Source organism: Oculina patagonica, chromosome 7 (assembly GCF_052425735.1).
Source record: "Oculina patagonica isolate OP01 chromosome 7, crgOcupat, whole genome shotgun sequence".
Classification (NCBI taxonomy): domain Eukaryota; kingdom Metazoa; phylum Cnidaria; class Anthozoa; order Scleractinia; family Oculinidae; genus Oculina; species Oculina patagonica.
Genome location: NC_135764.1, coordinates 2,715,030 through 2,739,705, shown reverse-complemented (window position 1 = coordinate 2,739,705; position 24,676 = coordinate 2,715,030). Strand labels below are relative to the sequence as shown.

Here is a 24,676-nt window from a genome sequence, read left to right as displayed (position 1 = left end):
TACAAGCTGAGCACAGCATCGAAATAAATTGGATTTTGTTTAATGGATTTGAAATTTTAATCTATTAAAGCTATTATGCCGCTAAAAGGTAAAAGAGAAGAAATTGTTTACAAAGAGCTAAATAGTTAATTAAACACCAGGCTTATTGCAGCTTTGCTGTTAAAATCGCAGGTGTGTAGACTGAATTCCCCGTGGACTGATTTTTTGTACAGTAGACTATTTATTTCATTAGTTTAAGCCCTTAATTGGTTTTAATTAAACCAGTGGTGTGCCGACACGATTGACTTGCTCATAGCACACAAGATGTCGAGATATCCGCACCGAGCTTTTGCGGAAAGAAACAAGAGAGTGCAAATGCAAAACTGTATCGAAGACAAGTTTCTGAAACAAAAACTCGACGCTTTTTCACGAGAAAGGCTGTACATTGACAGGGAGCTGCGAAGGATCTCCTTGGCAAAGGAGAGTTTGATGGAAAGCCTTGATCGGTACACAGCGCCTCCTAGTTTGGCGAACAAGCGCTTGAGCCTGCCGTGTTTGATAGAGGGAAGTAGGAATGGTACTAACACGAGCTCAATCAGCGCCCCTAGGAGGCATACAGTTGATTCTGCCCAAGACCTACACACAGTAGCCGAGCACAAGCGCAAGCTTAAGCCACTGAGCTTTGTTCAAGGCCCAACTCCCCGCCTCAAAGAAGGGATTCCAGTCGCCGAGCACAAGCCACTGAGCAGTCAAGACCCAACTACCAGTGTCACAGAAGGGACTTCAGTAGCCGAGCACAAGCACAAGGTAAAGCCACTGAGCAGTCAAGACCCAACCCTCGACATCACAGAACGGACTCCAAAGAAGAGCCCTTGCGGGGAACGAAAAAGCCATTTGCAAAGACCACGGAGTGCTTTCCGAGCAACAAGCCTGGAAAATCAACAGGACGTCCCTGTAATCCGTGTCACTAGCCCAGTAACAGCTTCCTTGATTCAATCAGGTCAAAACAGGTTTACTAATGAGAGACCAGCACTGAACTCGCGCCGGTCCAACATAGATGAGACACTGCTACATCTTCCAAAGTTGCCCGCTAGTCCCGCGAAACGCGAGGTGAATCCCCTGATCCCGCGAAATATCTACGCGGGTCACGCGAGCCCGCGGGATGGAATGCTTGCGACAAACCTGAAAAGCAAGTTCCGTCAGATCGGATCGGTTGTTATGGCGACGGCGATTTTACGAGCTGCGCATGAAAAGAAGAAAACAACTGGCAAAGAAAGAGATAAGTGATCGTTAAGGCTGGTGTCAAAAATTAAATAAAAGCTTATTGACTGAGTTGGAGGGCTGAACGGGCACATATTTGGCTCTTGATCATGGCGTTCGGAACGAACTTTAGTGTATACAGCTAATTCGAGAAAGGTTGTCGGGAAAAAGCACAAAAGTGCACGCGACAAGACTGAGAGGTGGTCTGGGTATTCACTTGAATTTTGCATATTGGCCTAGAGGAAGTGTACAAGTTTTTATACCATGCCATAGAAAATACAACCAATCAGAATACAGGAAAGCCGTTGTATATTCGACGGTATTCAATCCAACCTTCCCATCGTGCGCTGCGATTGCATTCTCGACGAGATTTAGTAAGCGTATTTTCTATGGCATGGTATAAAATAGTTACACAACACTTTCTCGTGGTATACTATGGAATATCCCACTTGTCACTTGTATTTTCTTGCTATACACACTCGCCTAAAGGCTCGTGTGTATACCGAGAAAATACAAGTGACTCGTGGGATATTCCATAGTATACCACTCGAAAGCGTTGCATAACTAGTATGTATTTTTGCATGTGAAGATTTTGTTTTTCCTCTCTGGAGGCCTTTTTCTGTAGCTTTACTTTTACTGTCGCATGTCTTTGAGTATCGAAAATTCTTCTTAAATTCAGCGCAGCTAAAAGTACCTTGTTTTCACATGTCTGAAGAGAAAGAAAACGCGCAAATACGCGTTTGTCATGTCGCCATCTTATTAGTATTCCGCACATGCAGTAGCTCACTACTTCTACCCATACTACCTTTCGGTCTTGTCGCGTTGCACTTTTGTGCTTTTTTCCGACAACCATTCTCGAATTAGCTGTATATCATTTACTGTCAGATGCTATTCAACAGACAGGGAAATTGATGGAAAAGGCAGTGCGCTACATACAGAAGAAAACAACAGGAACACCTAGTCTTCACTACTTGTTTTTAATTTGTACAATATAAATTACATTACAAAGACGTTAACTGCGACACGTTGCATCTTTACAGCGAAGTTTGGCTCAACAGTGGTCGAGAACACCCTCTAGAATGATCTTTATGTACATGTAATATGTAAAACGCTTATAAAAAAAAACTTTCGCAATCCTGATGGCGGAAAAACTAAACTTATTTACAATCTACACTTGTCAATTATATACAATTGTGGATTATGTTCATAATGCTTCCTAATTTCCATGACATGCAAGCCATTGTTGAGGTCGATTCTCTGGCATTCACTGTAAAAGAAAATAGATAATTTTTGTCATAAAAAAATTGCCATTATAAAATTAAAGGTACACGTCCCCAAGACTCGTTGCCAGTCGCCCCCGAGGTGGTTTTGACTAGAACGCATTGCATCACTTTTTCTTCGCCCCTTCCAGCCTGCCCGGCAACCTCCATATCATTTCTCCCCAGTCTTTCCTCGCCTTATAGAGCGAATAAGTAGGGACTGGGAACGAGTCTGACACGTCCCCCCTTCCACGTTTAAACTGACTGTGGGACTTGTGGGACATGTTTGCTGCGTAAATATAAGAGATTTTTATCGACAAAAATAATCCAGATAAAATTGAAAACGTAACACTTTTTCTTCGGTTGGGCGTTCCGTACACGCCAAAACGGCGTTTTTGGCTACCTAAAGCGGATGTTTTTGAAAAAAAAACGCTGACTTCGCAAAGTTGAATTAAGGGAGGGTTGAAGTTATATGCACGCTCAATCATACATTTAAGCGTTTTTGGGGCCGATCTGAGGCCAAACCGAGGGCCGCTTGTTTGTCAGTAGTTTTTACTGTTTGCCGTTACCCTCTTTTAATAAAGTTGATTGAAGTTGATTGATTGAAACCAGACTGGGAAAAGTTGCAAATCGCATTCCTTATAGCTGTACTCGCATGATCTAAAGGTCTAAATACCTACCGCTAGAACAAGAGTCTTTTTGTCCTCGTCGGTTGCCGTCGTATCTATGATCGTTCTTGTTATTTCAAGTGGTGTACTTTCGATTTCCACTCGTCTGCCACAGAACGTCTACGAACAAAGACATCAACACATACATATTAAAGAAACAGTGTCACCATGTTTTTAGTGCTACTTTAAAATGCAATGAAGGTGTTGGTATTAATTGAAAATCCATTAATAGTGGCCTCTGGCCTTGTTAATACGTACTGTACTAGTCTTGAAAATTGTTTAAAAGTGATTTGGCTACGGATAGATTGACAGTAGTGGCCTAAAACTTGAAAAAGTCGGGCCGACGTTTCAAGTTAAACAACGTTAGCCCGAGGAAAGCGACGACCCCCAAAACTGCAAAACTAGACAGTAACGACCTGACTGTTTTCGTTTTAACGGAACATAAATTAAAATACTAAAAAAAGCGATAAACGTTGTGCTTTTCATTAGACCGCCCTTCCGTAGAAGTCATTTTTCCACATAAATAGTCAGTGTGTAGACTTACTAGTGACTAAAAGGAAATTACTAGTTAACTTACCGTTGCGTTAAGATCTTCTTGTAATGTGTCATGATGTGTCCTACAAGTAGACGAAAAATCAGCGGAAACGGTCAACATGTGTTTTTACAAAAGCAACACTCAGGGAGAAAAGAAGGATCGTTATTCGCTTTCGCTAGAAGCATATCACCTAGTTGATATGCTTCTGCCTTTGCTTACTGGTTGTCCTTTTCCAATCAGAAACAAACACGAACACATCAAGTGCTTGTGACGTCACGTTACCTAGCAACGTCCTTGAGGAAAGTCGCGAGCGCAGTCAATGTTCGGTCAAAAATATTTCTATTTTTTGATTATGACAAGCAGTTATATAAAAATATTACCTACCCAGTAAATAGTCTTTCTTCAAGCCTTGAAGCGTCAATGGCGCTTAACTGCTTCCGTTTTGTCGCCTGCAAATATTTAAGAGATAACAAAATAAGACAACTGAGCCCACAAAATGCAACTTTATAACAAGTATAGAAGGAGCCAAAGCCTTAACAAAATTACAACAAATTAGGCTACGGACGCACCGGACACTGTTAAAGACATATTGGGAAATTTGAGTAGGGGATGCCCATCCAGGGGGAGGGCGTATGCGTTTGCCTTGGAGTGCGATGCCCACCTCCCTACAGTTTCAAACCACTCCGCTGCCTCTGACACAATAGTGGAATAACAAAATGGGTAACCACACTAACGGATGAGTGTAAGCCCAGAGAATTCACTTCGCCTGTGAAAGCAACGTACTGCTCGTGTAGCTGTGGGTTAGACCAATAAAATATCGCGCAAGGGCGTTGCACCAGTCTGTAAGGAAAGGTAGTACAGACATTGAATATGGATCTAAAAACACGCCACGATAACCAGCACTCACCGTGAGAACTGTGTAGTCGGATGTTCTGTCGACATAATCACAAAAATCTTTGAATGCCTTTTCCTCCTGCCGGTGATTTTCCTTAATCTGTTATAAGAACAAGACACAGTTCAGAGTCCAAATAAAACCAACATGATCTCTCTTACTGCGCCCACAAAAAGCGAACTGGACAAGGATTAGGTCAAACCTCACAACACCCCTACTTTCACACTAAACATCAAACAACAAATTCCCCCAACCCCCTCCCCTCAAAACATTAATATCCTAACTAGTACTCACAGACTCGTAATACTCTTCTTCTTCGATAAGTTCCTGATTTCGCTGAGCTTGCAACAGCTGATTCTGGAAAAAGAAATGAAAAGAAAAACATATTCAATCATTTGTAACCGAATACGATTAAGACAACTTTTACGTATTGCACACAACATGTAAAACAACCGAATAACCCTTCTGACGTAGGTTTTCGTGTGGATATAGTCGAACCCTTGTATCGAGCATTTGGCATTCGATTAATTGTTTACTTAACTGGGAAGTAAAGTTAGGGTGCGTATTTGTAAACCCTCTTTCTTAATTGGAAGGCGTGGTGGCCGAATGATTAGTGCGCCGGACGCTGGATCGAGTGGTCCGGGTTTGAGACCTGCTGGCCGGGGCATTGTGTTGTGTTCTTGGGCAAGACACTACTCTCATAGTGCCTCTCTCCATCCAGGTGTTTAAATGGGTACTGCGAATTTTTTGCTGGCGGTTATCCTGAAATGGACTAGCACCCGACCCAGGGGGAATTAGAAATACTCTTATACGCTAAATACGACAGAAACTGGGACCAGCTCCGGCCTGATGAGTCACTTCACTTAACAGCAGGCCGTTTCTGCTTTCCCTCCCCTCCCTAAGACTGACCTGAGCAGCTGACACTCCTGCAGCTCTATCGTTCAGTATTCTGCTGATCTCCATCATGTTGTCGACATCTGGAGACACAGGTCTGATGTTCTCCTGTTCAAGTTCGACCTTAATCTCCTGCCACACTTCCAGCATCTAAACATTGAATACAAAAATCATCAAAATACAAAAATACAAAAACTAATTGGCTTTAGAAATCGAGAGAGGTTCGAATTATCGAGAGTTCGAGTTATCAAGGGTAAAATAAGTAAGAATGACCTAATGGGGAATTTAAAAAAGATTCGAGTTAGCGGAAGGTTCGAGTTATCGGGATTCAACTATAGCTAGTGATAGCACTTTGAGGTCTTTAAGTGGAGGCCAAATTGGATTAAAGAGAAACACTTTAAAGTGCTGTGTCCTAATTCGATCTTTGCAGCCTCTATTCATATCGTCACGCAGCCCAAAGAAGCGCGACCTTAACTGTAATGGTCACGCTTTCCTCACCTTAAAGTCGAGATATTTTTCAATGACAGCCACCGTGACATAATCCAGAGTTGATAAACCAGGAACTGCGTTAAAACCTGCAAAGAACATCAAAAAAGAACATTTAAGAAAACTTTTCATAAGTTAAACTAAACCGGGTCATAAAAGCAGTATCAGCTTACCAAGTTTACAAAACATGGAGTATATTTTAGCTCTCATATTTTCAGACACGTCCACGATCGCCTGGCTAGGCCGGTCAGCGGGTAGCGGGATGACACCTTGGCGCTCCTGAACTGTCCCCATGAGAGGCCGCTTGAGGTCTGCAAAGAGTGCAAAATAAACTATCAAATACAAAACCTCATGGATGTATGCTGTTTAGTCCTCAAAAGTTCGTGCAGTTAAAGGGATATCGGCAGCCCCAAGACGGTTGTTAGACCTAAGTGGTGTCTGGGGTTGACCAAAAAAGATAAATCTGCCTAATGGCCCACAACTTCTGGAATTTACCTCCAACTCCGATTTTTGTAGAATAAAGTGACTAGGAGTATTGCTACTCCCCCTGGATGGGTAGTAGTTACCTGTAATTTTGCCAGTTTTATCGCGTGGCACACCCATGTTGGACTCTTCTTTTTTCCACAACTCCACCAACAGTTTGCCGGCTGTAATCTGTTTTGCCCCGCGCCACGCCTGCACATGCGCCAGAGCCTGTCGAACAATAATTCAAGAAAGTGTTCAATAAGTGTTCTTGGAGTGAAACAGACGTTTCGGGAAAACCTTTTCATCAGTGTAAATGTGATGTCTTAAAAGGAACGCTTGATCATACGTTAAATGTCTTGCGTGCGCGTCGTTTAAAAATAAACAGAGCGCGAGATTGCGCGCGCGCTCAGCGCACATGACAAAAATTTAAATGATGATCAGAATATTAGTCTGAGAATACAAATATGAATTTAGAATTTTAAGTCAATGTTCATGCCTCTAGGGGCTAGTGTCTTGTTAAGTCTTGTAACTTAAGTTTCTCTAATCCTAGCCAAGCAATGTTGGTTCCTAGTGAAACAATGTTGGTATCCTCAGGGGCCTTTTCTAACAATAAATGCCATTACCAAAAATCAAGAGATGTTTTTACAGAAGCAAATCAAACCTTTCTAGCAATGAATGCCATTACCACAAACAAGAAATGCTATTTCCCAGAAACAAAAAAACAATAATTCAAGAAAACCCGGTATTAAAGAACACGTGCTTTGCAAGAGCCTTGATCTGAGATTTTTGATGTTTGTGCTGTTCGTTGTGTGATTTTGTGGTGTTCGCTAGGTGTGATGTATGTAGGATGTTTGTTAAATGTAAGTGATGCTCGTTATCTGCACGTTGGTATCTGCGATGTTCGATAAAGAGAAACCTAACGCAGAGGTAATGAAAATACTTCATCGGTGGTGCTAGTTCGTAGACACGGAATTATCTCCTACCTTAGCATTTTCACACAGATCCACCAAACAGCCCAACACAAGATTCTGCATTGTAAGCGGACATATCTGCAGTAGACAATAACATCAAGTTGTTATTTACAGACAGCTGATACAACAAATTACAGTGAAACCTAATTAATTTAACGAGCCTCTGTTCAGTTATAACGAAGAAATCTTGAAGAAACAGCTCGGTATTTTACTCGCTTTTCTTTCGCTTCTCGTTCGGCGAACTAGGGGAAACGAGAGACTGCTTGTAGTCCAACATCAAAAGTCTGTAATTTGTTAACGGAAAAACATCTCAATCTAACATTCGGGCAAGGTTGCACAGGGACGTTCCCTTGGATTTACCGACGTTTTAGCAGTGTAAAGGTAGCCTCAAAGTATGCATGGCCTTCAAAATTGGAAGACAGATTTCACCAAAAAATACACCATAGCACAGTCCTCATATCTCCCGGGATTCCGCTGCAAGATAGTTTCGTAACAGTAGAACCGACTTTTTTATTCCCTCGCAAAACCGATGGGCGCGCACAAGTTTAAAAATCCAGTAACAGGAAGTTTAGACTTTTGAAAAACGTCACACAGCACTACGTAACAAACGAGAAAAGCGCGTGCATAATCAGCTCGTGCATTCTTAGCCAATCAAAGACCAAGTTTATCTGGGAAGCGGAGAAGTCAAAGAAATCACGTGCCGATAAATTTGTACGTGTGGCTCTTTGATTGGCTGAGACGTTTGGGAAGCCAACAGAAAGATGAAAAAACTTCAATCACAAACAATAGTGACTGACATCTAGTGGTTCGGTGCGTTCAACTGCGAGGAGTTTGTATGTTACGGCAACTTACCTCTAATAAATCCATGAGATGAAACACTCCATCGTTCTCAAGAAAAAGCTGTTCGGTCAGATAACATCCGAGCACAGCAGACCTAGAAGAAAAACAAAGACAAAGGCAATAAGACAACAGCGATTGCTTCAATAAACCAAAAGGAATTAATGAGTTCCTTACCACACACAGTCTACAGCGGACAGTAGCAGCTGATGATGTCCTAGCGGGCTGTTGATCTTGTGAGGATCCCTTTTCAGATATTCAACTAACACCTGCACTCCTTGGGCACCAAACAGCTCCTACAACAAGAAAAAAGAATTGACATGTCTATTCTACTCTACTGTACCTTATTGTAACTTATTTTCGCGAAAATGCAACGGGCATATTTCGCGGGACTTAATTTTCGAGATTTGGCCAAAAATACGTTTAAATGCGCGCGTAAAAATACATCGAAAACATTAAAAATAAACTTTCTCGGGTCTTTAGTTTCGGGCGTTTTTGAAAATCGAGACAATAAAGTAACAATAAGGTAGGTTTTGGGGACAACCGCAAGACCATATACATGTATACTTAGTTTGTTACACGGAACTGTGCTGCTGTAAGTTACCATTTTTTTAATGAACTGGCAACAAAAATGCGTGCTCGCTGATCGAGAGCTTGCAGACCAAAATCTGGATCAAATTTTCCATTTTGATAATTATTAGCTCAATAGATTAATTTAGTTAGGTATTTTTATATTTTATTTTTATTTTTTAGCATAGTGATTGTAAAGCGCTATGAAAGATTAGCTAAATAGCGCTATAGAAATGATGATGATGATTATTATTATTATTATTATTATTATTATTTGATTCACTATTTTCAATATTATCATTAAAATAAATCGAGCACTTTTGCCCATTGTCTAGACTCGCATAGGCCGTATAGACAAGACGATATGAAATGTCTAAAACTGCGCAGTAAAACTACACACGTCTCTTGTGGTTCCACTTGGGTTTTGAAATGTCTCTAATTGTGTAAACCATGGAAAAATGCACAGCCCATTTGTTGACTGCGCTACAGTAGTTTACCTTTCTGTGCGTGTCTCCTTCACACAGGGAAGACACAATAAACAACATGTCACACTGCATCTCAACATCTATGCCGTCATTCTCATCTGGGCTGGTGCTGGCATTCAAAAGTATTCCTACAAAATATACAATACATAAATACTGCAATTATCCTGCCGACATATTTAGGTTGCCAGTGGGACTAATCTGAAAGAATAAAGTGTCAAACGTCCTACATGTACAAATTTTGCTCATTGTGGCCAAGAAACCTTACTCTCAACTTTACTGATTTCAATGCTTGATAGGGGCAGTATAATGGGCACTCAAGAAACTTCGGGAAGACTGCGCACAAGAATTTTGGGACTGTCTCGTAATAATCGTGAACTGTGATTGTTGGTTGATCATATTTCACATGGTTATCAGAACAATCCTAGAAAGCTGACGGCTGAAAGCTGGTGCTTAGTCCCCCCCGTAGTTTCTGGAGAGCTGTGGGTAGAGTTTTTCGGGGATACCCAAATTAAATTTAATTTACTAGGAGGTACATGCATAGCCTAAGTCTCCTTCACAGCCGCTATTTGGGTCATCACGTATCGCCTCTACCTGGTGACGACCCCAAAAACGGCTGCAAAAAAAAGGAGTAGTATAACATATGAGTGATGGACTAGCATCTCATCCAGTGGAAGAAGCATTTACAAACTTCTAGTCGCTTTATGTCAAAGAAGCTGTAAAGAGACTTTGCTACACACAAATCACAGAACTTACCAACAATCTGATTAATGGCTCCTTGATCAACAAGATCCTGATTCAAGCCATCATCCCCCACAGACACCATACTTCTGATAAGCCGCAAACAAAATCGCATCTGAGCTCGCTTGTTCCCCCGACCACCAGAGCCATGGAAACTGTTGCCATGACCACCATAATCAGCTATAGGAAAAAGAAAAAGAAAAGAACAAAAAATTGTTTGTGAATGACAAGGAATTCGAAACGATAAATGAATTAACAGGGAAAAGTTATTCAAGCAGTTGAAAACTGCAAGCCAAAGTCAAAACAGAATTTGTTCATTTGACATTATGAGCTGTGAACTAATTTTAAAAATATTAAAATGAACTTCTACATCAAATTTGACACTGCAGCAAGATTCTTGCTACTTAAATATGAGAATATGGGCGAATAAAAAGGTAAAAAGGTAAAGCCTGCTGTCGAGCCAAGTGGCTCATCAGGCCGGAGCTTATCCCGGTTTCTGTAGCATTAAGTGTCTTGCCTAAGAACACAACGCAGTGCCCCGGCCAGGTCTCGAACCCGGACCGCTTGATCCGAAGTCCAGCGCACTAACCATTAGGCCACCGCGCCTCCCACATATGAGCGAATAACTTGGATTAAACACTTTTTCAAGTTTTGTCCCTATTGTAATCCATTTCCATCCTCGCCATCGTTAGTCATCCTCACGTCCTAATCGGTCGACTGTCATTTGTCAATTACATTTCTACAAAATCAAGCCAATATATTTGTGAGGGGGCGAATAGCGGTACATAAATCCGCCGATCTGTTCAACTTTTCGGCCAAATCCGTCAATCCGCCACTATTTTCATTCAAATCCGAATCTGCATCACTTGAAAACTTTGTGTGGGATAGTTTCACTGCATCGGACAGAAGATGTTGTTTTTATGCCAATTTAAGAGAACACCGTTCAATTGCTTGCTTTAGGGACAAAAGTGATCCGAACTTAGATTAGTATCCACAATCTGAACTTCCTGACATGAAGAGTCCGCGATCTGCTGCATTTTTCAAAATCAGCGAATCCACCCAATATTTTGCAAAATCCATAATCCATGCACTTTTTAAGGCCAAATCCGACCTATGTACCCAGCTCTTTTTGGGTTCCTATATGATCTACATGTAGGTGTTTATTAAAACAGACGTTCATACCTTGTCCTACACACCACTCCAGCAGCATCAGAAGTCTGGTGTTACTCTGACAGGTCATGTAATCTTCCAAGCACAGCGGTGCAACAGTACTCAGTGTGTCTAGTGCCTGTACAACAAAACAAATCACAGGAAAATACTTAATCACTTGCCAGTAGCTTCCATACTAAGATGCTTTCTTTCATCAAATATGTGGTTATTGTTCATCATGGTGTAAGTTAGATAGATAGGAAAGATCAATGTTTTTTATCGTTTGTCTCATGATGGGATTTGCTTTGAGGTGTAGAGCGTGACGTTTCAACTGCAATACTGCTAGTCTTTGTAGCTTCATTGGTAAAGACTAGCAGTATTGCAGTTCACACCTGATCCACACCTCAAAGCGATTCCATTGTGAGACAAACGAATAAACGCTCTCCTTTCCTTAGCCTCTTACGCAGACGTTCGTTCTGCTCATCATGCAACCTTTTGGAGGAAAGATTCTGTGACAAGCCAAAAGAACGTCTGCATAGGAGGCTAACCTTCGCTCTTCCCTATGCATTTTTGTGTCTCCTCAGTTAAGGTTGATGGAAAACAAGGAATTTTTCGCAACCACTCAAACATTTATACACATTAAGGACTGAGGATTGAATGTGGCAAAAAAACTGGTCAGGAATCATTTGCAAGGGAGTAGTTGTTTTACCTGTAATTGCAGCTCTTCAAACTGTGCTGGAGACCACTCAAGTGTGGAGGTGTTGTCATTTGCTCGTACAAAAGAAAACAGTGACAGAAGAACCCGACCCTCAGAAAAAATCTGTTGAAATAAGAGAAACTTGCATGATTATACTAGTACTACAATGTTTTCAAAAGGTATACTGTGAAATATCCCACAAGACAATTATTATTAATATGCCAAGCATCCAATTCAAGTCATCTAAGGGGAGCAGGAGTGAAAACAGACTGAGAGCACTCATCTCCCACCAAGGTGGCCTGTGTTAAAATCCAGATGTGGCATCATAACTATGTGGGTTGAGTTTGTGGTTGGTTCTCGTTCTTGCTCCGAGGGATTTTCTTTGAGTTCTCCAGTTTTCCTCCCTCCACAAAAACCAACACTTCTAAATTCCAATTCGATCGGGAATCTGAGGGCCACAGATTTGTGCAACCCTTCGTTAATAAGTATTATAAAAGACATTACAATGTAAGTACCTGATAGCTGGCAGAATCTCCAGTCAGCAACACTAAAATGCTCATCAATAGTTTCTTGAACTCAAAGTCCTCATGGGTCTACCAGAAAACAACACAATTAAAATAAGATAATCATTATTTTGCTATGCACAATTTCATCTTGATACAACAAACTTTATAAACAGTGACAAAAAATTGGTTTGTAATAATGAAGTTATTTTACAAGACAACATTCTAACAATGGTGTTTTTTATATTTACACTTTCTTGACCTAAACAAACAATTCATTCATTGTTAGGCAGTACGATAATTTGCTTACCTGGTACAGTTTAAGATTCCTCACAAGTTCATTATGGCTCTTAACTAAAATAAATAAACAAGTAAATGCTTGCAACTGAATCCTACATAAGTACAGTACTGCTCAAAAGTAAGTTACCACTCTCTTGCAAAATGAGATGAATGCGGCTAAACATGAATTAAATTTATCAGAATAGTTCCAAACTGATCAGGTGGTGCCATTCAATAAGCAATAAAGTTAATATAACTTATCAGACATTACAGGTAGCAGTATTTTGGCAAGACTGTACAGGGTCTCAAAGGGGGGCTCCCTGGAGCCTTGGAGCCCTGAAATTTCTGCTTTGGACCCCGGAGCCCGATCATTTTTCTGACTGGAGCCCTGATCCTTTTTTGGCTGTGGAACCTGGAGCGCAAAGAAATTTTCTGCGGATCCCAGAGCCCAGCGTTTTGAAATTTGATCATTCGCGATCCCAGATTTAATTTTTTCCTGTTTTATGACTGCATTTTGTTTGTTTGTAAATGAGCCATTCGTCCTGCGTATTACACAAGAAGATTCTCCCATTCGGAAACTGCAGTCCCTTTGTGTGTCTATCGTAGTACTAAATTTGATTACGCCAAAACTTGTAGCCACCTCTTGGAAACCATGATTCAAGGTCAGATACTTCTTGACGTTAACTCACGTTTTAACATCACACTCGAGCAATGGCAGGCCTTGTCTGCCCCCAGTTTAATTAAACAGGCGGTTGCAGCAAGCAGATCAGCTTCTTTTAACCCGCTTGATGCACTCATCTCAGATTTAAGCAAAACAACAGCACACGAACAGCAAGGCCAACTTCACCTAGCTTTGACCAAAGATCAACGCCACGTGAAAGATGCCAAGATGATACCTCGAGTTTCGGTCTCATAGAGCATAGAAATCTGATCCGCTCCATGGCCTTAGTAATATTCAAGTTCAGGAAATATTTAATCCACTTTTAATAGTTGGAGACATGAGAACCGGCTTCTTGGGTTTAAAAAACTCATGAAAACTGGTCGGAATTGCGGACGTTTTAATTTGCGGACTCGATTCTGCGTTGTAAAATAATTTTTAGTGCATGCATAGTGGAGCCCGGAGCCCAAAAGCAGATGATATGGAGCCCTGGAGCCCTGACATTTTCATCTTGGAGCCCTGGAGCCCTGCATTTTTTAGCCCGGAGCCCTGGAGCCCTGAACCCCTTTGAGGCCCTGACTGTAGGTCAAGTCAAAATTCAAAAGATGAGTTACCGTACATGTAAAATGTACCCTGATACTAGACACAAAACTGTCCATTAATAAGAGATTTGTTATCCCACATTTCCTATTCCTGTTAAAAATCCTAACTTTCCACTGTTTGTTAATGTTTTGTGCCATTGATCAGAAGAAATAAGGGGACGACACAAAACCTGGTAAATGTTCTTGTGGGGCACAAAATTAATATAAAGAGATATATCTGTACTAGTCTTACACAATATTTGTACTCCACTAACCAAATTTGGATCAGAATACCTTGAAATGTACAACTCTATTTTAAAAAAGTTAGAACAACAGTGCACATAATTTTTTTGAAATCCAAACTAGCACATCACTAAGTTTCCTGCAAGTATCCAAATTTATTGTTGCCAAAGGTACACAATTGCATGCATATATAATACTCTCCTTGCATGATTCATTAAAGGACACGGTAAAGTACACAAATAAGTACTTAAAGGGGCTACGTCACGGACAACACAATTGTGTCATAACCTGTCTTGATCTTCATCAGTCGAAACTACATGTATCCTTGGTTACTTGTGCGTCTTTATAACTCCTTTGTTGTTTTTCTATGTTAGACAACTGTTATTTCTTCAATTTGAAAGTAGTCAAAAAAATGACTTTAAATATGGTGACATTGCTTCTTTAAACATAGAGTAAAACACATTTGGGACTGATTCCTACCCTCAGTGAAGGTTGCCAGTAAAACAATCAGCTTGGTCAAACCAGTTTCCTACAAGGAAAACAATTATAATATTTAAAACAGTACAGGATCTGGACCATAAAAGGGCTACAATACACAACAGCTCCTGGCACCCAACAAATACATTGTGTATAAACTTATACATCACTTGAGTTACCACCATATAAAGTGTGTTTCGATTCTTGTTTAGAACCATCCTCAGTCAACACATTTATGAATGAAGTGATATGCTGTGAATCCTGGCCACTGAAAAAAAATTCAGTGGCCCAGGTGCAACTCGAACCCATGACCTTCGGGTTGCATGACCACTGCTCTACCATCTGAGCCACAGAGTCCTGATGGGAACATGTCATGGCTCTGTAGCTCAGATGGTAGAGCAGTCGTTGCAGTGTGTATATATATGTGGTCTCCTGTTTCTTGTGATAATTATGAAGTTTTTGTGAGATTAACAAGATGAAAGCACAAACTACATGTAACTTTTGAATTGAACTGTATACTTACCATAAATGGAGAGGTTGGACAGAGAGACACAACCAGCGAGGCAATTACCAGCAAATCATTTCTGCAATGAAAGCAGTACAGTCACTCAAACTTGTTATCAACAAAGCAAAATAATTAATCTATGTTTAACTTTAACCAAGTAGACACTTTTTTTGCATTTCCACAGAAACTCTGTGTACATGTATATCTTATACAGAGATCAAGTGTTACAGTAATAAAATTCTTAATTTTCCTATCCAGAAAACAACATAAAAACTCTATTGGGGTACTGCACAGTTTATGAACGTTTAGCTTTCATTTCAACGGGACACGCAATATGGTTCCATTCTCAGACTTACAAGTAAGAACTGTGTTTAGGAATTCACTCTTGGTTTGAATTTTGGGACTGAATCAAAAGAATTCTGTTTCAATCATTTACATGACTTTTTTTGTACATGTACATACCTCAGCTGTTTATCAGCAAGGCTGTAACCTTCTTTGATCTGTCTGACAAAAGCATCTCTCAAAGCACTGCAACAATATTCAAATGCAAAGTGAATCATCTTGAGTTACATTTGCAAATTGCAATAGGTACCAAACAGAAACTACTGAGTACTATTTTGTAATCAAGAAAAGAGCACCATGATGAGAGACCACCCTGTAATTTGACTTACACTAAAATAATTTTGGTGTGAAACCTACCTTACACACTCTTTACAGTTCAGCTGATTAGCAACCTAAAGAAAAAAAATGTTTGTAGTGTTGAGAAACAAATGTAGCATGTAAATTGTACAAGAAAGGGGCAGTACAGCAGGGTACTCGGGATTCCAAGTGACAGGGATGATCAAATAGGGGCAAAAATCAAGACCCAAAAAAATCCTGAGGGCTTCCAACATAACCCAAAAAAATCCCAAGATCAAAAATTGACCCCTAGAAAATCAACAGCTAAACACGTTTGTTTGTACTTTATTTGCAGAACTACGCAGCCAAAGCACTACGGTAACCATGAATCTTCAGTTTGTTTTAAATACCCACAAACATCCCTACTTAAATCCAAAAAAATACTTGTCAAATTTTCCTATCCAAAAATATCCCAGAATCGAAAATTTCAAACCCCCCAAAAATCCTTCATCATCCCTGTCACTTAAAATCCTAAGTACCCCCCCCCCCCTGGGCCGTACAGTTACTTTATTACCAAAACAAGATAAATGTACAGTCTAACCAACATTTTACAAATTGGCCACTACACTACAATAACCACTTTTGTTGTTGAGACCACACACACGCTGATCCATACATTTACTCTGACTTGCTTAAGCCTTGCAACAATGTTTTTGACCACCTCTCAACATTTGCACCTATGTTGTCTCTACGGCACAGAGTAAATCAAAGGGTATTGTTTTCTGTATCTGGCTGTGGTCCTGCATAGGCAGTGCCTCTCTTCATCCAAGAGAATATAAATGGGTACCTGTTAACTGTCAGCTAAGGGCAATCTAACAAAACAGATGGGAGGTACATGTATCCTGCAATGGATGCATTTCATTCAGGGGAGTTCTAAGCAATTAACTTCTGGCCGTTTCGTGCTATGAGGATGAGTTCCAGCATTGCACCATTTTTGTTCGAGTGAAGACTTTCATGTACATGTAACCTTGCTTTACCTCTCCACCCTCTTTTTTCACCTCACCTCTTGTTTAGAACCAAACTCCAGTAAATTCCAGAGAATCTCCACAGTTCGGAAAACAATCCTGTGTAGCAAAATAAGAAAGCAAAAATTAAGGACGGGCAATTATATTTTTGTGCGGAAAAGGGGTTAATGGATGCTGTTCTCTTACTTTTTTTTGTTTATAATGCCCAACCCCCATAAAACTATACGGTTTATCACTGTGCACAATAGAGATGAAAATAGATAATTTTCCATTTTATGTGTAAAATATGTTGTTTCACCATATATGCCAATTATATTGAGATGTTTGAAATAGATGCCCCAGATCACACAATTTCAGTGCATGGGGCTGGAATAGGGGTGGTGAATGTTCCTTCAAAAAATGCGTGTCTGGAAAAATTTTAGCAAATTTCAGGGGTCTCCTCGTCTCGAATGTTTCTTTGACATCTTCTCGGAGTCTCAATTTCTTTTGCCACGCTAAAAAAGTCTTGGGCTCGCAGAAAAGATATCAGTCTCGCTGTCTCCCAAAGTCTCGCATTTACCATTCAACACCCCTTGTAATGAGTTCCCTTTGTTCAGTAAACAGTCTCGCAGTATATATTATAACCAGGAAAGTATGTCCGTGAACAGTAACAGTCATTTATTTTTGTTATCTACCATTTGTTAATAAGTAACTTATTTTTTTGTTAGTTATTACCTGGCGGAGGGGTCTGGGATATTGATCCCACTGCACAACAAACCAGCTGCACTTACTGACAGCATGTCATCACAGTTCAGTGCTACAAAAAAATAATAAACCACAGTTTAGACTGAGCATAGTAAGGGTGCTACACATCCAGCCATCTACATAGAAACTGAGGATCTTCTGTGCTCCTAGCGTCTAACAATCCATTAAACAGTCTTATTAATACCTGATGTTGAATAGCACTGCAGTACTTTCATGATTTCAAGTCGTACACGCAGGTCTTCAACTTGTTCTAAACTCTGTGAATGTAAGAAAATTATGGAATGAGTATACTTGTACAATTTACTGATCAAATAATGACAAGTAATAATGATCTAACACAAGCTCCCTTCATTGAGCAGATTGTATTTCATTGGACTGATGAAACAGCCCCAATGACTGTCATTCAAAAATGCAGACTAGACCTTTTCTTGTTAGTTGTGAAACACTATGTTTACACATGCAAGATTTTCTTAAAGAATCCTAACATCTCTGAACTTAAGGTGGCTCCATAGGGTTCTTGACCGCGCGAAGAATGGGTACGAGCTTGAAATGCCGGCAAATCAAAACAAACATGGCAGCTTCACGCGAGCGTGAAATTTTCGGCGAGAAAACACGAGACTTGCTTCCTGCCAATGAAACAACACCCGTGCTTTCCTGTGTTGAGCAGATAAAAGACTTTACAACACCCTAAAAAGGTGTTTACAACGTCCGCGGTGCTTCTGGCCGCTTTTATAAAGTTCGTACGATTGAAAGCAAAAGAGAAAATAAAGAATAGTCTCCGCGATTGTAAGATACTTCGAGCAGAATTTCAGAGATTCTGCTACATAAAGGATTAAGGTATGTCTCTAACTAACCTTTGGGTTAAGAGATATTCGCACAAAAACCGACAACAACGGGGAACGCTCGTCTTTACACATCAACTTGTATGGTTCGAAAGTTCGCGCATGCTCAAATAGCGATCTTGGACAATTTCTATTCTGATGACTGCTTTTATTTAACTAGTTTAAAAAATAACGCGAAAATGATCTCTTGATGGGTATCACTTGTGCGCGCGCCGTAATATCTCAAAACCCTATGGAGCCACCTTAAATCCAAATTATAAATGCAATGGGAAACTGAAAATTGTTCTTTGACTTGACTTGATAACGACTTCTGTGATAATGACAGTCCCATTTAGTAGTGTAAATAATGTAACTATGTAAGTCAATTATCATGAATTATATTGTAAGTACAAATAATCACATTGTTAGTGTATGTAATAATAAAAGTAGTAGTCTATTATATTATAAGTAAGAGTATCGTGTATGTAAGTAACTATATTGTAAGTACTTAATAACATTTGCCTTGTAAACCTTAATGTGTGTTAAATCAATAATAAAAAATGACACAAACTTTTCACATGCCTTAACAGAAACTAAAGTTTCTTACCTCAACAAGGGCTCTGGCAACTCCACTTCTTTCCACTAAAGCTCTGTTGTAAGATGCTAATGATGCTTGGTAACCTATAAAATGTTAAATAAATATGGTAATATATAACCAGATATTAGGATAGAAGAGTTCTACACGTAGAACTTCTCAAGATTTCATAAACAGAGATAAAATATATACCGGTATATTTTATTAACAAAATATGGTGAATAGGCTAAAAGACATGTACATCAACTGTAATATTGCTGTAATGCAGTCACTTTTCTTTTCTTTTCAAGAGTTTGTCATGGGGTGCAAAAAATTGGGAAATTGTGCAGCATTTTTTAGGGGAAATTATATTGTGTCATTTATCCCAACTGGCACTCAGTGCACGTTAAAGTTTACCTTCAAAACCTTTGCTGTCTGGTGACTGTTCAGTGTAAAATCTTATCAGTGATTCTCCTAACTGTAGTTGAACAGTAATTTTGTTCACCTTCATAGTGTGACCTGCAGAAACAAGTTCAGTAATAATAAAAATAGAACAGTCATTATTTTTCAAAAACTGTACCTTAAAAATAATTTTTTAATATATATTTGTTATTTATGGCTGTGTTCTACAACAGGGCTCAAAAGAAAAGTGTCATCTAGTCCTGCAGGACAATTACTAGACAGTAAGTAAAGATTTTTCTGACAGGCAAGTAACTGAAAAGTTACTTTAAGAAGCTTTTCATCCTCACTTGCCTGATGAGGAAGCCAGGGGCCCAGGCAAGACACCTGCCCACAAAATAGTAAACTAATACAAGCCTAGGCAAGCAAATTAAAATTCAAGAGCTGCTTGTCTGAAGGCATTCTCGTTCCCAGAGCCTCCGTTTCTTTTGGTCACGTGGTCGGCGAAACGAAGGGCTCTGGTAACACTGACTACCGGATGTCGTAAAATCCACGACATCCGGTAGCGCATGCCCTCTGCATAAATGTTCGTCTGCGCCTGCTCAGTAAAAGAAAGGGGAAAGCTGGGGCTGACTGAGACGAGAATAGAAGAAAGCAAATTTTGAAAGCTGGTTTTGGCAATTCAAGTTGTTGATATTTTAACTTACACAATTCGATTCATTTGGAACTGATTGAATTGCATGGCTGATAGATGTGTTGATGTTGTTGTGTCGTCTCTACACGCAATATTATCTGACGACAGATAGAAAAGTTAGAATCCAGAGGAATTGGAGTTATAGTGTACATGGAGTTGTGGATATCATCAGCTGATAACATTCCGACGGTTGATGATACTGTGAAATTTACTTATGGCCATGCGGAGGTATTGTAGAAAATTCAGAACCAAAAAAGCCGCTGATCGACGAGGTATCATTCTATTGAGCAGCGGTAAGAAATATCACATTGAATTTCAAAGTCTTCATGTAGTCATGAACTCCATTTAGTGTGTATATCTTGTATAAGCTAAGTTGATGATGCAAATGTTTGCAATATTTTTAATGCAATAAAAAGTACAACCAAGTTACACCTTGCAAGAGATGTACTTGTCATTCGTTCATAAACGAAGGTCTGCTTCGTGAATACATTATTCCAACAAACTCCCAGTGTTATTCGGTATTTTTCCGGTAACATTTTCAAACTTTCCGCTGCATCTTCAATTGTTTCGATGACCGGAAGTATAACCAAAATTGCGTAGAAGCGTTTCGTTTTTTTACCTAATTACGCATGCAGTTTTTATCAGCCAATCAAAAAAACCATATTTTTTACCGTTACCAGGGCCACTACGTCATGTCATTTAAAAAAAATACGCGTGGCCCTGGGGAAGAGGATGGTCTGAAGGGCAAGCTGGAATTTACTTTTTAAAGCCTTGGACATAGAAAAAAAAAAACAAAGCAATTTAACTACTCATGCACTTTTCACTGCTGTTATGGTGTATTCTAAATCTTTTGGCAACCTTTCAAAGAAAAAGAAAAGATCATACATGTAGTTTACAGTTTGACGTACCTAACTCAGTAAGAAGGTTTATGATAGAATCAGCATGGGTGGAGTCATCTGAAGTTCTTTCCTTTAAGAATGGCTTCCTGTAAATTTAAGAAAGTAATCAACATTTGTTTTCAGTCGTCCCCAATTCAAATCCTCTGTCACGTTTTGCATATAGCCAACTGGTCTGCCTCCTCCCAGTTGGGATTTTTAATCATATTATATTCATTTAGAATATTTGTTTCCTCTGTTTCAGTGGCACGCCTGCAAACTAGCTAACTCGAAGCTAAGTGCATGACCACTATAAACAAAAATGTAAATGTGAAAAAAAAATTTTTAAAAAAAAAAAAAAATTTTTTCAACAAAAATTTTTTTGGGCCCCCCCCCAGAACACAGTGTATGAAAGCCTTTTCTCAACCCACTATTCCATACACTAACATCCTTGCAGAACACCGACATCTACTTTATGTAGGCAGGTCAGCAAGTCCTGTAGAGTGGTTTTCTTACAATTATGTCTTTAAATCATTTCTTTTCAGCTGATTTCCAAACCATTATTTCATGCCAGTTTTAAGCACCCCCCCCCCCCCGACTGTGATATGTGAAAAGGCTGTTTCAAGTATTTTACGACAGATACATGTAAACATACAAGTCATTAGATACTCACCCACAAACTTTAATCAAGTCACATAAAGGTTTCTCATATTGAGGGTTTGTCTCAAGTCTTTCTCTACAAACAGTGATCATGTCGCACACCAAGTCAACATCTTTCATGAGCTGTTATTGGATTGTGTTAAGTCATATCTTACTTGAGTTATTTTGGAAATTACATCTTACATTTTTATAAGTAGAACATATGTACACTAACGAACACTGTCAGTACTACAGAAGCTGGCAATAAAAACAGCGTCATATTTTTTTATGTACATTATTTTGCAACTGTAACCGACTTTTACTTTAAAGGCCAGCTGCATATGGTACAATTTAACGCAATATTAAAAAATTAATGTTTCAGCTCAGTTTTGTTCCCAGATGTCAAAATCAGATAGTATTTCACAAGTTTGGGCAGTAATAACATCTGACTTTAGTCTTGTTGAATACTGTATGGCTTAAGTTTAGTTGCCCACCTCGTTGTCAGCTATATATAAGCATCTGGGCCCAGTTGTTTAAAGGGTGGATAACGTCATCCAGGGATGTCGCTAAGGGCAGGTTGCTGGCTAATTTTACCAGCTGAAAGAGAACTAACAACCGACTAAAAATATCACATGAAAACAAAGACTTAGGTAACTTTTGGAGCTGCATACTTTACCAGCTGGGCTTGTTGATTAGCCAGCCAAGCGATTTCTTAGCTACATCCCTGGCTATCCACTGAATATATAGTTGTCCAGTGGATAACTTACTGTCATACAAAGCTTCCTTCTGGTTCTTTGCTATACACCAGATAGTGATTTATCCGGTGGATAGTGTTATCCACCCTTTGAACAACTTGGGCCAGGTGATACTGTACAGTCTACATCACAGTACATCTGTTTATATGTACATGCATGGATGAAAGGTACAATTTGACAATTTGCAGGCATGAATCTGTGAATGTTTTTTTTTTTTTCAATCAAAGGATACAAATCCATGACAGAAGTACTTGGTAAGCCTGTGGATGGCTCGTACATGGCGATCTACCAGTTCTTTCTAATGATGAACAAATAGATTAACAGTTACAAGTTAATTTTTATTTACTCTCCATGGATATAATACAACATTCTATTCTATTATAATACTCTATATACGTCACCATGCAGTATAATAAAGATGATTGATACAATCAACCATAATGACCATTTAGATCCTGTGACTTGTGCGAGGCAAGCACTCTATGTGCACTAGCAAACTCTAGATTCAATCGCTTGCAAATCAAATCGCCCACTGTGCACCAAGTTTCAGACATTTGAACATACAATAAGGAGCTTTATACGAAAGAAACCCATTTTAGACTGAAAATCACTGTACAACTGGTCATGTACTTTTTCAAAGTATAATTTCCAATCAAGAAGGAATTAGAAATATAATATAAACGAGATATACTATAAAAGGACAGACTTCCATGCACAGTTGAAGATGTACGGTAGAAACAACAAGCTTAGCTTAGGGTTTAAACTAAGTTTATACAGCGAGCAGTTTGAATAGACAATCAGTATTCTAACTTACAACCATAAAAAGCTTAAACTATAAAATACACATATATATCTGATGGTTATAAAATACTAATCCAAGACTTACCGAGTGCTTGTCTGTCAGAAGTTTGTGTGTTTTGAGTACGCTGACTGGAACAAGTTTGCCAGAATGCTGCGGGAAAAAACACGTTACCTCGCGATTCTTTCCACTAAGATAACTACCTTGCATCAAATACTTTCTTACCTTCCCTTCAGGCTTAAAATTTTCAAGATCTTCGTCTGTTATAACGTTATTTACGACGGGAATTTGCCGCGCTGTGGCAGCCGCCATTTTGATTTTCACTTGTCTGCTCGTTTCGCACGGTTGCCTAGCAACCATGGCGATTCACTTTTAGTGGCGGTAGGAACGTCATGTATGGGGAACTATTATGTCCCCAATATATAATTAGCATTCTCTAGTGTCTTGATGTACTCTATATACTCTACTCGCTTGATGTACTCTGATTGCTTTATGTACTCTACTCGCTTTATGTACTCTAGGTGCTTGATGTATACTAGGTGCTTGATATACTCTGGTTGCTTTATGTACTCTAACCGCTGACCAAGGAACCTGAAGACTCTTTTCTTTTCTTATGAAATTCTGCAATAATATCTAGGCTATTTTTTTACCAAGATATTCGGTATTTTTTTTGGCCAAAATTTCCAGGTATAGGGTAATTTCTCGTACAGTGAATATCTCCCTTGAGAATTGTACTCTTGTTTTCGCTTTAACACAAGGACAGTGCTGAATCACAGGGAGCCCATACAAGCGGCGTGACTGTACGTATGTTCGAAATATAAAGAAATGTATGGGAATTTTGAAAGGGTCTTATTATCGTGAACGTATTTAGAGTAATGTCTATGTTAAAGGTCAAAATAAACGTAAACTTACCCCAGCTGATGTCTTTTGTCGTTATGAAGCCTCAGAATGCCGAATTTGGGCGATTTGAAGGGTTTTGCGTTGAATGTTACTTCACGTTATAAGAAGAGAACAAGCTTGTTCTCTTCTTATAACGTGAAGTATATCCTTTTCTCGACCCCCACCCCCGCGATCCCAAACAATCGCACTTCCCTCTCTCTCGCTCGCGCTTCGCGCTCGAACTTCCCTTCTCCCTCCCCTTCGGACGCCGGTCACGCAGGCTACGACATATAGAGTTTCTCTTTTGCAAGGGTAAAGCTTGCAGGCTATATCCACTGACGGAGAACTGGGGAAAACGCACACAGGACTGGGTGTTCAAAGCACGAAAAGATGTAAGGAGGCTCTGTTCGATGGGGTTAGGTTTTACTTAAATTGACTGAAAGCAGGAGCCATAATCGATTGTGGATCCTGCTGAAAGCTGTTACCCCTATTATTTGATTTCAATCATCCTAAAATTGATTTGTTATACCCTATTCCTATAATTATTTAAAAGATTACCCCTTATCCCTAAAATAAATAAATATATTTAGTAATCTCTTATCCCTCGTACACTAAGCCAAGCGCCACCTCCCCCGGGGGGAGGGCGCTACCCCTACTTATATTTCTCAAAATATGTCTTTTACGTGGTTGACCTCTCCTAGTAGCGTTTTTGGGAGAGGAGTT

At 39.6% G+C, this 24,676-nt stretch overlaps 2 protein-coding genes across 2 annotated transcripts; one reads left to right on the top strand and one right to left on the bottom strand.

Annotated features, from left to right (window-relative positions):
- Positions 1–144: 144 nt before the first annotated feature.
- Positions 145–1,494, top strand: LOC144660299 (uncharacterized). Its single transcript, XM_078520906.1, has one exon. It carries the CDS (start codon positions 304–306, stop codon positions 1,264–1,266), a length of 963 nt encoding a protein of 320 aa, XP_078377032.1. The 5' UTR covers positions 145–303; the 3' UTR covers positions 1,267–1,494.
- Positions 1,495–2,200: 706 nt separating this feature from the next.
- LOC144659394 (cilia- and flagella-associated protein 69-like) lies at positions 2,201–23,407 on the bottom strand. The gene is made up of 33 exons (XM_078519804.1): positions 23,300–23,407; positions 23,162–23,227; positions 22,508–22,573; positions 21,555–21,664; positions 20,915–20,991; positions 19,331–19,432; positions 18,947–19,020; positions 17,703–17,775; positions 17,489–17,570; positions 16,813–16,873; positions 15,831–15,865; positions 15,594–15,659; positions 15,150–15,210; positions 14,630–14,678; positions 12,699–12,742; positions 12,401–12,478; positions 11,898–12,008; positions 11,222–11,327; positions 10,055–10,219; positions 9,314–9,429; positions 8,424–8,542; positions 8,262–8,343; positions 7,422–7,487; positions 6,540–6,666; positions 6,147–6,284; positions 5,986–6,062; positions 5,503–5,637; positions 4,888–4,950; positions 4,609–4,695; positions 4,086–4,150; positions 3,744–3,783; positions 3,179–3,286; positions 2,201–2,506 (listed from the first exon to the last, which is right to left on the bottom strand). The coding sequence occupies exons 1-33, from the start codon at positions 23,384–23,386 to the stop codon at positions 2,504–2,506; spliced, it is 2,739 nt and encodes a 912-aa protein (XP_078375930.1). The 5' UTR covers positions 23,387–23,407; the 3' UTR covers positions 2,201–2,503.
- Between the last annotated feature and the right edge of the window lie 1,269 nt (positions 23,408–24,676).

Excerpts from the sequence above, each read along its gene's own strand:
- LOC144659394 (XM_078519804.1), bottom strand. The coding sequence starts at position 23,386 with ATGGCGGCTGCCACAGCGCGGCAAATTCCCGTCGTAAATAACGTTATA. Across the intron at positions 22,574-23,161 it reads TTCTGACAGACAAGCACTCG|AAAGAACTGGTAGATCGCCA; the intron begins GTAAGTCTTGGA and ends GTTCATCATTAG. Across the intron at positions 8,543-9,313 it reads AAGGAGACACGCACAGAAAG|GAGCTGTTTGGTGCCCAAGG; the intron begins GTAAACTACTGT and ends TTCTTGTTGTAG.
- LOC144660299 (XM_078520906.1), top strand. The coding sequence starts at position 304 with ATGTCGAGATATCCGCACCGAGCTTTTGCGGAAAGAAACAAGAGAGTG.